General features: G+C 34.0%; 1 protein-coding gene across 1 annotated transcript in view; it reads right to left on the bottom strand.

Moving 5' to 3' along the window:
- Positions 1–2,035: 2,035 nt before the first annotated feature.
- LOC133328859 (probable serine/threonine-protein kinase MARK-C) overlaps positions 2,036–15,568 on the bottom strand; it is a 64,613-nt gene continuing 51,080 nt past the window's right edge. The window contains exons 2-10 of the mRNA XM_061537369.1: positions 9,121–9,303; positions 8,550–9,061; positions 7,829–8,051; positions 7,548–7,761; positions 6,674–7,484; positions 5,578–6,604; positions 5,236–5,493; positions 4,591–4,926; positions 2,036–2,064 (exon numbers count right to left, since the gene is read on the bottom strand). Of these exons, the coding sequence (XP_061393353.1) occupies positions 2,036–2,064; positions 4,591–4,926; positions 5,236–5,493; positions 5,578–6,604; positions 6,674–7,484; positions 7,548–7,761; positions 7,829–8,051; positions 8,550–9,061; positions 9,121–9,303 (3,593 nt within the window). The remainder of the gene's footprint in view (positions 2,065–4,590; positions 4,927–5,235; positions 5,494–5,577; positions 6,605–6,673; positions 7,485–7,547; positions 7,762–7,828; positions 8,052–8,549; positions 9,062–9,120; positions 9,304–15,568) is intronic.

Below are 15,568 nucleotides of genomic sequence, written 5' to 3' on the forward strand. Positions count from 1 at the left end.
ATAAACAATTTACATACAATAAAACTATGTACTCTCAGCTTTCCGAAACAGTTTTAAATTTTATAATCGGTTGAAAATTAAGTCAACTAGGTGCCCATTTTTAAAAAAACAACTAAAAAAAAAATCTGAAAAAATTTAACAGAACTTTTTAAATTTGAATTATTCTTTTAAATAATTAAATTATATTCGATTTCAACGTCGTTGTGGAATTCTCAATATATTTCAAATTTTTTCAAATGAAATTTTCCCCAATTTTTGTCTGGGTCTAAGCATGCTAAAAATCAAAATATTTGCAAAGTTCGTCAAAATTGTGTTGCATAGTTTTATTAAATTAAAGCAATATCAAAAAAAGCAAGGCCAAAAGGTTTTAGGAGGGTGTTTGGATGGGTCGTACAACAAAATGTGGGCTTTTATTTGTATGCTAAAAGCTTCCTTTGTGTCGAGTTCGTTTTTTTGATTTTTCATTTTTCGTGGTTAGTTTAGGGAAGAAATCATAACTACATCAAATAAAATCAAAAGAGGGAGGGTGGATGCCATAAAAAAATGTGTTCTACAAAAAAGGATTAAACAGCTTTGGATGTCCTTGTTGTTGTTTGGGTGAAATGATTTGAAAATTTTTGTATTTGTTCTCAAAATAGAAGCATAGGAAAAATTTAAAATTAAAGCATTACAAATTAGATGCTACAATGTATGTAATGATAAAAAGAGAGAGAAAATATTAAAGAGAGGATGCGAAAATTCGATTTTTTAAAAGAAAACAAAAACTAGGTTTTTTTGTTGGGTTGTTGTTTGTTTTTTTTTTCAATTGTTGGCAATTTCAAGAATTTCAACCACCCAACAACCAAGGTTGGTGGTGGGGATAGTTGGATAATTCATGGCATTTGCAACAATTCTCTTTTATTCGACAATAATAATATGTAATAATAATTAATAATCATTTGTTGTTGTTGTTTTTTTTTTAATTTTCTTTTTTTCTAAACAATAGAAACATTATAATTTCGTTTTTTAAAGCTTTTTAAAACAAGAGCTTTGTTTCTTTCTTTTCATACTTTCGTTCTTCTTCATTATGTAAGTTATAATAGGTAATGTGTGTGTGTTTGTTTATGTGACTTTTTAGCTTTTCATTCATTTTTTCAAAATAAGTAGTAATAGTAGGTAGATATTGGTAGATAATAGTTAAAGCTTAAACTCCTTCATTTCATATTTTTTGCACTCTTCTATTTTAACTTCATTTCTTGTAGATGTTTTTTTTTTTTTGTAATTTTTTTTCAGTTTTTAAATAAATATATGGTAATATTTTTTTGTTTGTTGTTGTTTTTTTTTTTTTTTTTTTGTATAATAAAGAAACAAGTTAAAAAAGGCTTTAAAAGTCGGTATAGATCCGACTACTAATTATTACCCTACATCCTTACCAAAAATTGTTGTTTGTGTGTGTGTGAGAATTTTGAAAATGGAATTTAAATTTTGAAAAAATAATAGAGTTTTGAAATCTGCAACCATAGTTTTTTTTAGTTATTGTGCAACTTACTAAGATTCTAAATTATCTTATGTACTTTATAAGCATCTAACTAAGATATTAATTATCTTATGTGCTTTAGTTTGACGACTATGATTGAGATTGTAGGAGAAAAAAAGGCCATAATTGCAGGGGAAAGTTCCATCCAACCAATTGCTTGCCTCTCATATTTTCATATATTTTTAGGTACATTTTCTTATGGAATTTAAATATCACTTAAATTAATAACAAATAAATGTATCTACATATCACACATGAGAGGCCAGACAAAGGGATGATGGTTTTAGTGGGGGTGGGCAAACATAGATGGGAGGTTTGGGGTCCTACACATAACTATACACACTTATTTTTTAAAGAGATTAGTGTGCTGCATGCCATATTTCAATGAGATCTCTTGGTAATGAAGGAAAGCATAAGAGAGATAAAAAATTTTTAACAATAATTGAAACTGTGACTTTTAAAAGGATTTCGGGAGCTTTTTTTTTATAAACTTTTATGGTCACTAATATTCCTTGAAATTTAGGCCTTCGAGGGGTGATGCTTGAAGGCTTAAATAGAAGAGATAACAAATATTTAACAATAATCGAAATTAGAATACTTTCGACCCCAATTATACCCAATTTTAAAGGGGTTTCATCAGTAAACCGGAAACCACGGCCCGAAAAAGAAAAAATATCTTGAATTTTTTTTACCGAACCTTTTTAAGATTTAAATCTTGGGAATGGGGTTTTAGGGACACCATCTAAAACTAGCCTAAATAAGATCTTTTGTCCAGTGTTCAAGGTGGGACAGAATATACAGGAAGTCTGCTAGATCTTGGCCAACTTTAATCCCTTTTAGTTTCTCCAAAAACTATGGCCTAGGGAAAACTTTTTTTCGGGGATCACATAAGGACTCAAGTTTCAGGTAATCAAAATCGAATATTGAATTCCCTATAGTACTACCAAAAATTAGCAAATCGATACAACCTGAGTACAGAGCATTAAATGGTAGAACTTGGTAGTTGTAAAACCCCTTTTGGTTTCTCCTAAACGAGACTATGGCCATGAGTGTGCAGCATTTTAAGGATCATATAAGGATACAATTTTAATGTGATATAAATTAAATATTCCTGTCCTTATAGAATTCCAAAAAGTTAGACCTCTATATGGCGTATTAAATAGTCTTAAATGCCATTAGATTCCCTAAAAATATGAACTCGATTTTTAATAAAATTAAAAATTGCATTTTTGAGTACAGGACCTTAAAATGGTAGACCTTGGTAGTTGCATTACCCAATTTTGGTTTCTCCTAAAAGAGACTATGGCCATGAGTGCGCAGCATTTTAAGGATCATATAAGGATGCAATTTTAATGTAATATAAATTAAATAATCCTGTCCTTATAGAATTCCCAAAAAGTTAGAACTCTGTATGGGGTATTAAATAGTCTTTAATGCCTCTAGAACTTGAGATGAACGTTAAAGGCCACATAAGGATATAATTTCAACATGGTATAAATACGATATTATTATCCTTATTGTCTCTCCTAAAATATGAACCAAATACAAGGCATTAAAGGCTAAGATAAACGATAGATTTTAATTGAAACCAAAAATCTCAAATTCTGACCTTTTATATCCGTTACAAAAATGACCGTACGATGGGTCCCATTTTTAATGCTATATTCTTAAGAAGATTACCTAGGAACGTGGACGTCTAATCGAATTTACAACCCTCTCTTCCGCTCTGATATTTAAATAATTTTGAAATAATTACAATTTCGGCGGAGGGATTAAGAGGCCTAATATAATACAATTTTAACCTAATCTTAAATCAATAGTCTCTCTCTCAAGGCCACATTTTCAAGAAAACAAAATAATTTATGGACTTGGTATGAAAATAATGGGTAGATCGTGACCGGTATGAATTGTTAAAAATCAAAAGTTTTAGTTTCCCTAAAAATATGGCCTTGGCAAGGAGGTATATATAAAGAATACACTTTAACCTAGTTCAACATAGATGTTCGTGGCCAAAGCGGATTTTTTGGCACTTAAAAATATGGATTTTTGGCCTCTTAATTTCATTCCTGGGTCTTAAGAGTCACAAAATAACACTATTTTAACCTAGGTTCTTGCCCATCTAAATTTACTAAAATAAAGGTATGTAGTGACAAATTTAAACCAATATTTATGTGATTTACTCTCTTAAAATTATGGCCTTGTTAGGGGGGAATAACGAAGAAGTTATTTTTATCACTTTTATTCTTAAGAATACTACTTTGGAAAATAAGGGGGGAGATTTGAGTATAGAGATTTTCAAAAAAAAAAAAAAAAAACACAAAATCTCCGTATTTTATCACTTTGTTCTTTCTTTTCTTAAGAAAACCCAATGGAGGGGGAAGTATGGTATCCAAAAATATGGATTTATGGAATTTATAACAGACAGACAATGTATGAAAAAAAAAACAGTAAAAAAGTGGGGTTTTGGGGGTCACACAAACAACAAATTGTCCCAAGGGGGATGGATGGGTGTGGCTGTGGATGTAGGGTCTTATTATACGAAGAATCTTTCAAACAAAAATTATAATTGTATTGGTAAAAAAAAATATAGTAGAAAAAATATATATGGCGGAAATTGTTTTTTGTTGTTGGTGTAGATGTTGTTGCTGATGTTGTGTTGATGTTGTTTTTGTTGTTCTTGTTTTAAAAAAAGGAAATCTTGAAGAAAAAAAGGAATCACCCATTTGTTTTGTATAGAAAAAACTTTCGTAAACATCGTCTCTTGAAAACACGTTTTTTATCGTTGTCGTTGTTTAACTTTGGTTGCCAGGGCGATGATGTTGTTGTTGTTGTGAGGATTATGGTGTTGTTAGTGTTTATAATCCAATTCCATATGGCAACCATTATAAAAATAAGCAGTTTTAGAGGCTTTAGCCATGGCTAGCCACTGGCCGTAGCCTGTTGTGGCTGATGGTGATTGTGGTGATGATGATGATGCGGCTGATGTGGATGTTGTTGTTGCTGCTGTTGATGTTGATGTTGCTGTTTTCGGTTATAATAATCATTGGAATTGTTGAAAAGATTTTTAGCATTACGTTGGTGTTGTTGGTGTGGCTTTGGACCAAAATGTTGATAGAATGGTGACGATGATAGGTTTGGTGGTGATGATCCCAAACCACCTCGGTTCGGTGGTGATGATCCCAAACCACCTCCACCGGGTATGATTTCATAATTACGCTGTTGTTGTTGTTGCTGTTGCATTCTTTGTTGCCTTTGCTTCAGGAAACTTTCGGCAGTTGGCGATAGGCCAATATTAATCGGTGATGAACTATTATACGATGAATCATAGGAAGAACCAAATTGATAAGAATTTTGGAAATGCTTTTCTTTATCACTGTTGCGCACTGGGATACGACCGGAACCAATACGTTGTTGTTGTTGGGTTTGGCTGCCGCCACCAATAAGAAGACCACCACTGCCTCCACTTCCGACTCCGCCTCCTCCTCCATTACGATAAATGGGTAACATCATTTGGGATTCCTCGGAATAGCATTTACGTTGATAGCCAGGTTTGTTACTACCAGAGTTGTTGTTGTTGTTGGCATTACGCACCGAGGCATAAATACAATCATTACGCCAGTTGCGTATCTCATTGTTATTTTCAGCACCACCACCACTATTGTGGCGGGTAGGTGAAAATTTATGATTACCCATGGTGTATTCATTATCGGAGGGTGGAGTGCCACCACCACTGCTGCTGCTGCTATTGCCACCATGATTGCCACGTGGATTATTCTCCTGTTGCTGCTGCTGTTGGCGATAACAATAACTAGGCAACATATAGGGATTACAACGATTGGCAATTTGCTGCTGCTGGGAGCCATAACGTGGAAAATTGCCCACAGCCGAGGAGGTTCCCGAGTTGTTGTTAACGGGATAATCATAATAACGTTGCTTATCGTTGTTGTTGTTGCTATTGTTACGATATGAATGATTGTCTAGATTTTTAAAATTCTTCAAATTGTTGGTGTTGTTGTTGTTGGTGGTCTTCAGGTCATTATTGGTGTTGTTGTTATTGTTACGTTCGCGCCAATTTTCCAAAGGTTTCTTCTTCTCCTGATTATTATTGGTGTGGCTAATATAACGTGGTTTTTGTTGTTGTTGGTGTTGTTTGCGTGTCTTATTGAAATGTTGAAATTGTAGAGGCTTCTTAAATATGCCCTCATCATCATCATCAGCATTGTGTGGGATGATTCTTTTGGGATCACGTGGCTTGATAAAAGTGGATTTGTTATCCACAACACTGCCATTTACATTTCCAACTTCCTCCTCATCATCATCATCATCACCTTCCTCCAAACCTTCATCGTCATCATCATCCTCCAGTTCGGCATCATAATTATGATAGGCATCATCATCTTCGTTGTTGTTGTCCACGAAATAAACACAACGCTGGGGAGCTGGAATTGGTGAGGTCCTGCTGCTGCTGCTGGTGGTCTTGAGTATTGATGAAGTCCTGGGCGAGGGTGAAGAGGACGAATTGCTATGCAATTTCTTTTCCATATCCATTTTCTCCTCTTTATCACTCCTCTGCTCAAAGGTGTGCTTCTTCTTCTTCTTGTTCTTCTTTTTCTTTAATTGTGGTGGGCTTGTAGTTATAATAGTTATCATAGGTACTTGACTTGCTGGCACGGCATCGTTTACATCATCATCATCATCGTCTTCATCATCTTCTTCCTCATCATAATCATCAACAGCACTCCTAGCTTTTGGGGATTTTTTCTTCATCTTCTTCAATTTCCTTTGGGGTTGTTGTTGTTGGTTTTTGTAATTTTTCAGATGTTGTTTTTCTCCATTAACAACAGCATCACCAACCACATCTTCGTCATCATCATCATCGTCCTCGTCTAACTCAGCATTTTTGTTGTTGTTGTCTGCTTCTACAACTTCGTTAACATCTTCATCATCATCTTCTTTATTTTGATTGCAATTGATTTGATCAATTTTATTGCCAGTCTCATCAATTATTACATCAGGTAGCATTGCCTTTAAATCACTGATACTTTCCAATATATCATTATTAACTGCCTGCTGTTGCTGCTGTTGCTTCTTCTTCTTTTGTTTCTTCTTGTTCTTAACACATTGTTTATTAGATAAATTAATAAACAATTTGTTAGCATCATCATCATCGTTGTTAAGATGCTTATCTTCATGATTAGCATCTTGCAAATCGTTGGCCTCAATCATCACTTGGTCATCTTCATCCAGATATTTATATTTCCCATAAACGGGTTGATCTAAATCCTCCAGATCATGGACCCATGAATCTTTCTTAAAGACATCATCATCCTCGTCATCATCTTCCTCCTCATTTTCATAGACCTTGGGTGTTTGTAAAATATTGTAATCAGACTTTGAAATTATTTCCCCAATACTACTACAGCCACCATTATTATCCAAAATCAAATCCTTGTTCCAATCATCGCCGCCATCATCACCCCCACTATCATCTAAATTATGCCAATAGGTGGAGAGTTGATTTTTATTATTATCGGAATTCTCCTGATATTGCTGCTGATCATTTTCCACAACATCTTCTTCCTCATTGTGGGTATTCAATAAAGAGAAATTAATCGAGGTGGTATTATACAATCGAGATGATGATTTATTGCAATTGATTGCTGGTGGTGGGGGTGGTGGTAACATTAAACCTTCTCCTGCATCACCACCACTGCTGCTGGTGGCATAATTATTAATCGATTGTTGGATATTCAAAGGTGAGGGGCGATGACGGCTCTTGGAACGATGGGCTTTAAATGGCAACAATTCCTTGGGCTCTTCGGGGTGGTGGCCACCATTCTGGGAAGATTGATAGATATTGGGACGTTCCATCATATAATCGTAACGCATCGAGAAATGTTGCAGGATAACACGCTTCACAGCCATGGCGGATTCGGCAAAACGTGAAATTTCACGAGCCGATTTATTGCTAAAGGAAAAAAGAAAAACAATTACTTTTTTCAAATCAAATAACCCCTTCTCAAACACTTACCGTCTTATATTTCCTGCAGTTAATAAAGCTTTACGTCTATTTTGCATTTTCATGCTATCGACAGGTTCCATTTCGGAGAATTTTATCCATGGATGATTCAATACGGCCTCGGCACTTAAACGTTTGGGTGCGTCCTTAACCAAAAGGCCACGAATTAAATCTTTTGCCTCTTCACTTACATCAGTCCAGTCTGGATCAGGAAAGTAAAAACGTCCTGCAAAAACAACAACAACAAATTCATAAATTAAATTTATTAAAAAAAAGATTAACTCTGCTTTCACCATCTTGTATAGACTCGAATAGTAGCTCTTGGCAACGGCGACAATTTTCACCACGATTCCAGCCGCAATCTTCATCGCAATTACCCGAAAATGGTGGATAACCGCACAATAAGATATAGGCAATTACTCCCAAAGACCACAAATCACAGCGTTTATCATAATAATTGGATTCGCCAACAAATAAATTAACAACTTCCGGGGCCATAAATTCGGCACTGCCAACCTGTAGAAGGAAAAGGGAAAGAAATGGAAAATATAAATAAAAATTAACGAGCTGTAGGGAGCCTTTATAGACGAGCTGAAAGGAGTCTTTATAGACGAGCTGAAGGGAGCCTTTATAGACGAGCTGAAAGGAGTCTTTATAGACGAGCTGAAGGGAGTCTTTATAGACGAGCTGAAGGGAGTCTTTATAGACTAGCTGAAGGGAGTCTTTATAGACTAGCTGAAGGGAGTCTTTATAGACGAGCTGAAAGGAGTCTTTATAGACGAGCTGAAGGGAGTCTTTATAGACTAGCTGAAGGGAGTATTCATAGGCAACCTGAAGAAAGTCTTTATAGACGAGCTGAAGGGAGTATTCATAGGCAACCTGAAGGAAGTCTTTATAGACAAGTATTACCCTTTCCAATTAATATATTCTACAGTCATGGGAACATTTTATAATCTTGTAAAACTTTTCAATTCTAAGGCCCTTTTATACCTATTATTTTTTCTCATTACTTACCGGCGTTAAAAGTTGTGGCGTTGCCACCGGTGATGAAATATCAGCGGTAAACGTTATACCCGAACCCAAATCGAAATCACATATCTTAATGGGGCACAGCTTGTCCGGATAGACGCACAATATATTCTCTGGCTTGAGATCACGATGTGCAATGCCCTTCTTATGGATGAAATCCAAACTAGTGGCAATTTCCTTAATGATTTGTGCAGCATCATTTTCCGAGAAACAAATATGCTCCTGGATGCGGCTCAGCAGTGCACCACCATTGATTTTTTCAAAAACCAAATAAAATTTATCATCATCTTCGAAGAATTCCAAAAGTTGTAAAATGCCGGGATGACCTTCGCAATGGCGGAATGTTTCCACTTCACGAAAGACACGAGAACGTGCATGACCGGGAATTTTATCGATAACCTTGACAGCATATTCGAGATCGGTGTAAATGCTGACACAGGTTTGAACGGAGGCGTAGGCGCCCTCACCCAATATTTCACCGGTTAGTTTGTATAACTCTGGAAGGGGGACAAGAAGGATTGATGTAATGAAGGGGGGTTTTTCAAATCGGACATACCTTGAAATGTAGACGAGTGCCATGATGAGGTTCTCTTCTTCCGGCGTTTCTTCTTTTGCATTTCCTCCTTATGGCGATTGAATTTCTCCTGACGCTCTGTCTCTGTCAGTTTTGGAGCATCACTGGATTCATTGCCTGAGACATCATCTCCACAGCTGTAACGACTAGGTTCATTTTGATCACCTGCAAGAAGAAAAAACAACAAAAACCACAATTAATTTTATGTTTATGTCCATAAAACAATTTTAAATGCTTAGTTTTGAAATTATCTAAATAAAAATCTTTATAAACAAATGAAACAACGTGTGAATTACGTAGATAATATTTAGACTAGTACACTTCCCCACGCACATAGTTCTTGAGAATTAACAAAAAAAATATTGACACACTTTTTTCTTAAGAAGCGATAGTCGGCAGCAAGCCAAACAATCGAGAAGAAGATAACCGAAAAAAATTCCCCCATACAAAGACTGACAGACAGACAGCTAGTCAATCATGGAAGATTAGTGGCGAGTGAGTGAAGGCGATCATTCTGGCATAGATGGTATTTTTTAGGCATAGATGACGTTGTTGTTGCCAGTTGTATTATTGTGGGTGATTTTGAGAAAATTTAGCCTCCACAAAAGTTCTCTGAAGGGAGTCTTCATAGACGAGCTGAAGGGAGTCTTTAGAGGCGGGAGTCTTTATAGACGAGCTGAATGGAGTCTCTATAGAAGAGCTGCAGAGAGGAGTCTTTATAGACGAGCTGAAGGGAGTTTTTATAGACGAGCTGAAGAGGGAGTACGAGCTCTTTATAGAGAGCTGAAGAAGGAGTCTTTATAGACGAGCTGAAGAGGGAGTCTAGAGTCTTTATAGAGCTGAAGAAGGGAGTCTTTATAGACGAGCTGAAGAAGGGAGTCTTTATAGAGACGAGTCTTTATAGACGAGTGAAGGGAGTCTTTAAGAAGGGAGTCTTTATAGACGAGCTGAAGAAGGGAGTCTTTATAGACGAGTCTGAAGAAGGGAGTCTTTATTTATAGAGTCGAGCTGAGGAAGGAAGCTGAATAGTCTTTATAGACTAGCTGAAGAAGGGAGTCTTTATATACGAGCTGAAGAAGGGAGTCTTAATAGACGAGCTGAAGAAGGGAGTCAAGTTTTATTGACAAGCTGAAGGTGGTCTTTATAGACCTACTGAAGGAAGTCTTTACATTCGAGCGGAATGTGATAGGAGTTTTTTTTGTTTGGTGATCAGAGGTATCCTTTATAGACTGGAGCTGGAAGCAGTCTTTTTAAATGCTAAAGGGTTTATATAGACCAGGTGAATGGAGTCACAAAAAATTGGTCTGCAAGAGACCCTAATGAGACAACCAGGCTATGAAAACACTTCAACTACATGAGACCCTTTTGTCATCACCCAATAAATGATCTCCCAAAGAACCTTCCATTTCATAAATATTGATAACCTTATCATTCCGAACCAAATTTAGATTTCCTGTGTCCCTGCAAGCCAAAGAGAAAAAAGTTCAACCAATCTCATAGTGAATTGCAGCTATTTTTACAGAACTTTTGCTGGACCATAATAATTTATCTACATTTTCTTCTTCTTCCTGCTTCTTTGTGGTTTCTTCTCATGCAATTTCCCCCTAGAACATTCCTACCTCCCTCCTTCCCTCTCTCCCAGCCTTCAATTGACAATGCTAGGAAATTAAATTGTCGTTCATCATTCGGACTCCCTGTATCTCTTCTCTAGCCCCATTTATGATTGATTAAAATGGTCTGTGTTCCACAGCAGGCGGTGGGGTTCGTTCACATTTAATACCCTTGTCGAATGATAATAAATAATTCTATAAAAAAAATTAAAAAAAAAATAATAATAATGAATTAATCCATTGTAAAATAGCACCACAGAACTCAATTCTCGTTCATATGTTTTTTAATGCTTGTTGTTTCGATTTCAATTTTGAAAAACAAAAACTGCAACAAAAACAATGTTGGTGTATTTTTTTTTTCAATGGGGAAATGTGCGCAGTTGAATTGGATATGTAAAAATAATTATTTTGTTTTTGTTGTTTAATTAACTTAATTTATTGTTTAATTGTTGGGGGTGGTGGTGGTGGTGATGGTGAGATATTGGGTCGATGTCATGATGGGACTAAAAATAGAATTCAAAGGAGGTGGACAGAGAATATTGAACTGCCTATTTTTGAATAGAAAAGAAAACATAGCATTTATGAAACATATTTTGGCAATTAAAATATTGGCGATGTTATAAAAAGAAAACATTGATTTGTGTCCTATTTATAGTAAAAAAACATAGATTATCATTTATGAAAATAACATGAGCTGAAGGGAGTTTTTTTAGACGAGCAGATAGGAGTCTTTTCAGACAAAGTGAAGGGAGTCATTATAGACAAGCTGACGCAGGATGTCTTTATATAAGAGCTGAAGGGAGAATTTACAGACGAAATGATGAGACATTTTTATATACGAGCGAAAGGGAGTCTTTTTAGACGGGCTGAAGAAAGTCTCTACAGATGAGCTGAAGGGAGTCTCCGAAGAATGTATCGAGGAAACTCCTTTCAGGTTATCCGTAGAGACTTTCTTCAGAGTAAAATTTTGTGTTATTAAGACTATGAAAAATATCATAGAATTGTTGTAGACGATAGCAAAATAACATAGAATCATTATTTAAAAAATAAAATATTATGAAATTTATAATATAATAACATAGAAATTTTAAAAACGTTATGGAACCGTGATAGAAAAGTTATTCGTATTATTCACATAACATAGAATTATAAGGGAGCAACATTATGCAAGTTAAAAAACATAGAATAGTAATAATCGTCCTAAAAATACATAGACACATTTTCTAAGTCAGAAAAATAACATAGAATTGTTTTCTATGTCACAAAAATCACATAGAATTATTTTCTATGCCATAAAAATAATATAGAATCCGTTTTTATGCCATAGAAATAACATAGAATTATTTTGTATGCCACAAGTATAACATAGAATAATTTTCTACATCATAAAAAAACATAGAATCATTATCGACATGTAAGGAATGAACTAGAATCAATATTCTGGTAATCAAAATAACATATCATTTTCTAAGCTATAACAATAATATAGAGTAATTATTCAATTTATGGGATTAATATAGAATTAATTTCTACGTCCCACAATTAACATAGAACCATTTTCAATGCCATGAAACTAACATAGAATCAATAAAGAATGATTTTCTAGGTCATAAAAATAGCATAGAATATTTTCTTATGACATAAAAATAACATAGAATAATTTTCTGCGTCATAAAAAAACATAGAATCATTATAACAACAACATATAATCGATATCCAGGTTAAGAAAATAACGTAGAATCATTGTCTTCGTCATAAAAATAACATAGAATCATTATACACGTCATAACAATGACATAGAATGATTATCCGTGGTATAGAAATAACATAGAATCATCCATGTCATAAAAATAACACAGAATGATTATATGTGTTATGAAAATAACATAGAATCATTATCCACGTCATTATAACAACATATAGTCACACAGTTCAAATTAAGGAAATAACGTAGAATCGTTAAAAATAACATAGAATGATTATCCAGCCCATAAAATTAAAATAGAATCATTATCCGCGTTATGAAAATAACTTAGAACCATTATTCACGTCATAAAATATCATATCTGCACTATGAAACTAACATAGAATCATTATCGACCTTATGAATATAACATAGAATCATTATCCACGTTATAAATTCAGCATGAAATCAATATGTAGGTCAAACAAATAACATGGAATTATTATTTGTGTTATGAAGTACAATCCCTATCTACGTCGTTCAAATAACGTAGAATCATTATCCACGGAAGGAAAATAACATAGAATCATTATCCACCTAATAGAAATGACATAGAAACATTATCCAAGTTGAAAACATCATTATCCAGTACATACAAATAACATAGAATCATTATCCGCGTTATGAAAATAACATAGAATGATTATCAGCTTAATAAAAATAACATAGAATCATTATACACGTCATAAAAATAACATAGAATGATAATCTGCGCTATGAAAATAACATAGAATCATTGTCGACTTAATGGATATAACATAGAATCATTATCCACGTTATAAATTCAAAGTATTATCATTATATAGGTCAAACAAATAACATAGAATCATTATAAAAATTGAATAAAATCACTATCTACGTCATTCAAATAACATAGAATCATTATCCATGGCTGGAAAATAACATCGAATAACTATCTACGTAATGAACATGAATTAGAATATTATCGAAGTCAAAAATATAACATAGAATCAGTATTCAGCCCATAAAATTAACATAGAATCATTATCCGCGTTATGGAAATAACAGAGAATTACTATACACGACATAAACATAACATAGAATCATTATAAGCATTATGAAAATAACATAGAAACATTATCGAGCTAATTGATATAACATAACTATCTACGTCATTCGAATAACATAGAATTATTATCAACGTCAGAAAAATAACATAGAATCATTATAAACGTAGTGCAAATGATATAGAACCATTATCCAAGTCGAAAATATAACATAGAATCAGTGCTCAGCCCATAAAAAGAACATAGAATCATTATCCGCGTTATGAAAATAACATAGAATGATTATTAACTTTATAAAAATAGCATAGAGCCATTATCCTCGTTATGCGTATAACATAGAATTATTATTCACGTCATAAACATAACATAGAATCATTATATGAATTATAAAAATAACATAGAATCATTATCCGAGTTATGAAAAAAAATCCGTGCCATAAATATAACATAGGGCCATTATCCGTATTATATAAAGAACATAGAATCATTATCCGCGTTATGGATATTACATAGAATAATGATCCACATCATTAAAATAACATAGAATCGTTATCCGATCATAAATAAAACATAGAATCATTATCCGCGCCCCTTAAATATAACAAAGAATTGTAATCCACATGTTGGTAATAACATAGAATCATTATCCGCATTATCGAAAAAAAATCTAGCAATTCAAGTAAATCAAACAAATATTTAAAACAAAATATATCTCTTGCCAATCTCCATCAAGAATGACCCATGCGAACGGAAAGTTTGGTATGAGGTGATAGACCGACCAGACACTCTATTTTTTATTTATTTTATTTATTTATTTTTTGCCTATGACGCAGATGGTATAGATCTGTGAATGTAGTGTATAAAATAATCTTTAATTATCATTATTTTTTTTTCAATTTTTTTTGTATATAATTTATTGTACTAATATTGAAATTTCTTTTTATTATTTATATGGTTGCTAAAAAACAGAAATAGGCACGGCGTGGTTCGACTCGGCCTGGCAAGGCAAAACAAATAATTTGTTAAGTATAGACGACTGAGGGACTAACTGACTGACGTGTTAAATAGAAATTAAATTTTAAATTAAACTTTATGTGTTCGCTTGAGAGTGCGAGAAGAAGGAGATTAGATTAGAAGTGTTGATATTTTTATTTGTTTTGAATTTCGATTTCAATTTTCTTTGTTATCATCGATTATTTGATGAAATGAAAACACACAACATTATTTGCAATCTTCTTATTATTTTGTAATTTATGAGGAAGATTTTTTTGTTTTGAAATGGTTCGATGGGATTGGTTTGCCAGTCCGTTGGTTGGTGGGTCGGCTATTCGAACATTTTACACGATAGTTATTAACTTTTGTAATCTATTGGGTTTCTTTGTTTCATATCGCCTACTCTTCTTCATTGTAAGTTTTTTTTTTCTATTGTCACACAGGAAAAAAAAAACAACAACAATTATTATTACATATAGGCCTCTGACTGGGGTGTTGGTAGATAGGCTAGCCTGTTCTGGTCAGACAACGACGTTTGGTCGTCATTGTGCCTCTACTATATATATTTTTTTTTTGCCTCTTGATTTTCCTAAGCTACTGGGTGTCGATGCCGTTGTAGTTGTTGTTGTTATTGTCGATATTGGCTGTTGTTGAAAGTTCATTGAATTGCTTAGAATGCGTTGTTCAACAATTTTTTTCTTGCTTGCTGCCATATAAAAAGATGGACAACACCAACTCGATAGACAGCCCGACAACCGGGCAGGCAAGCAGCCAATCAAGACAGCCGGCTTTGCCACTCACACACACTGTTGGTGTTATTTATCTGTGTCTATTTGTCTATATTTTCTACTTCTTCTCCGTCTTGTTCTTATTATTTCTATTTTATTAGTTTTTATTTATATATGACGCGATGAGAATAGAGATGCATTTTTGGGTGCTAATGCACTTTTTTTGTTTTTTGGTTGGAGCGAAATATAAACATCAACGTGGTCGGGGTGGCGCTGGAAATAATTTCCATCATCAATTATTGTTAGATTTGGGATTTTTTTGTTTAC

This window comes from Musca vetustissima, unplaced genomic scaffold, assembly GCF_032173495.1.
Source record: "Musca vetustissima isolate MV318-11 ecotype Yass unplaced genomic scaffold, APGP_CSIRO_Mvet_v1 utg48367, whole genome shotgun sequence".
NCBI lineage: Eukaryota > Metazoa > Arthropoda > Insecta > Diptera > Muscidae > Musca > Musca vetustissima.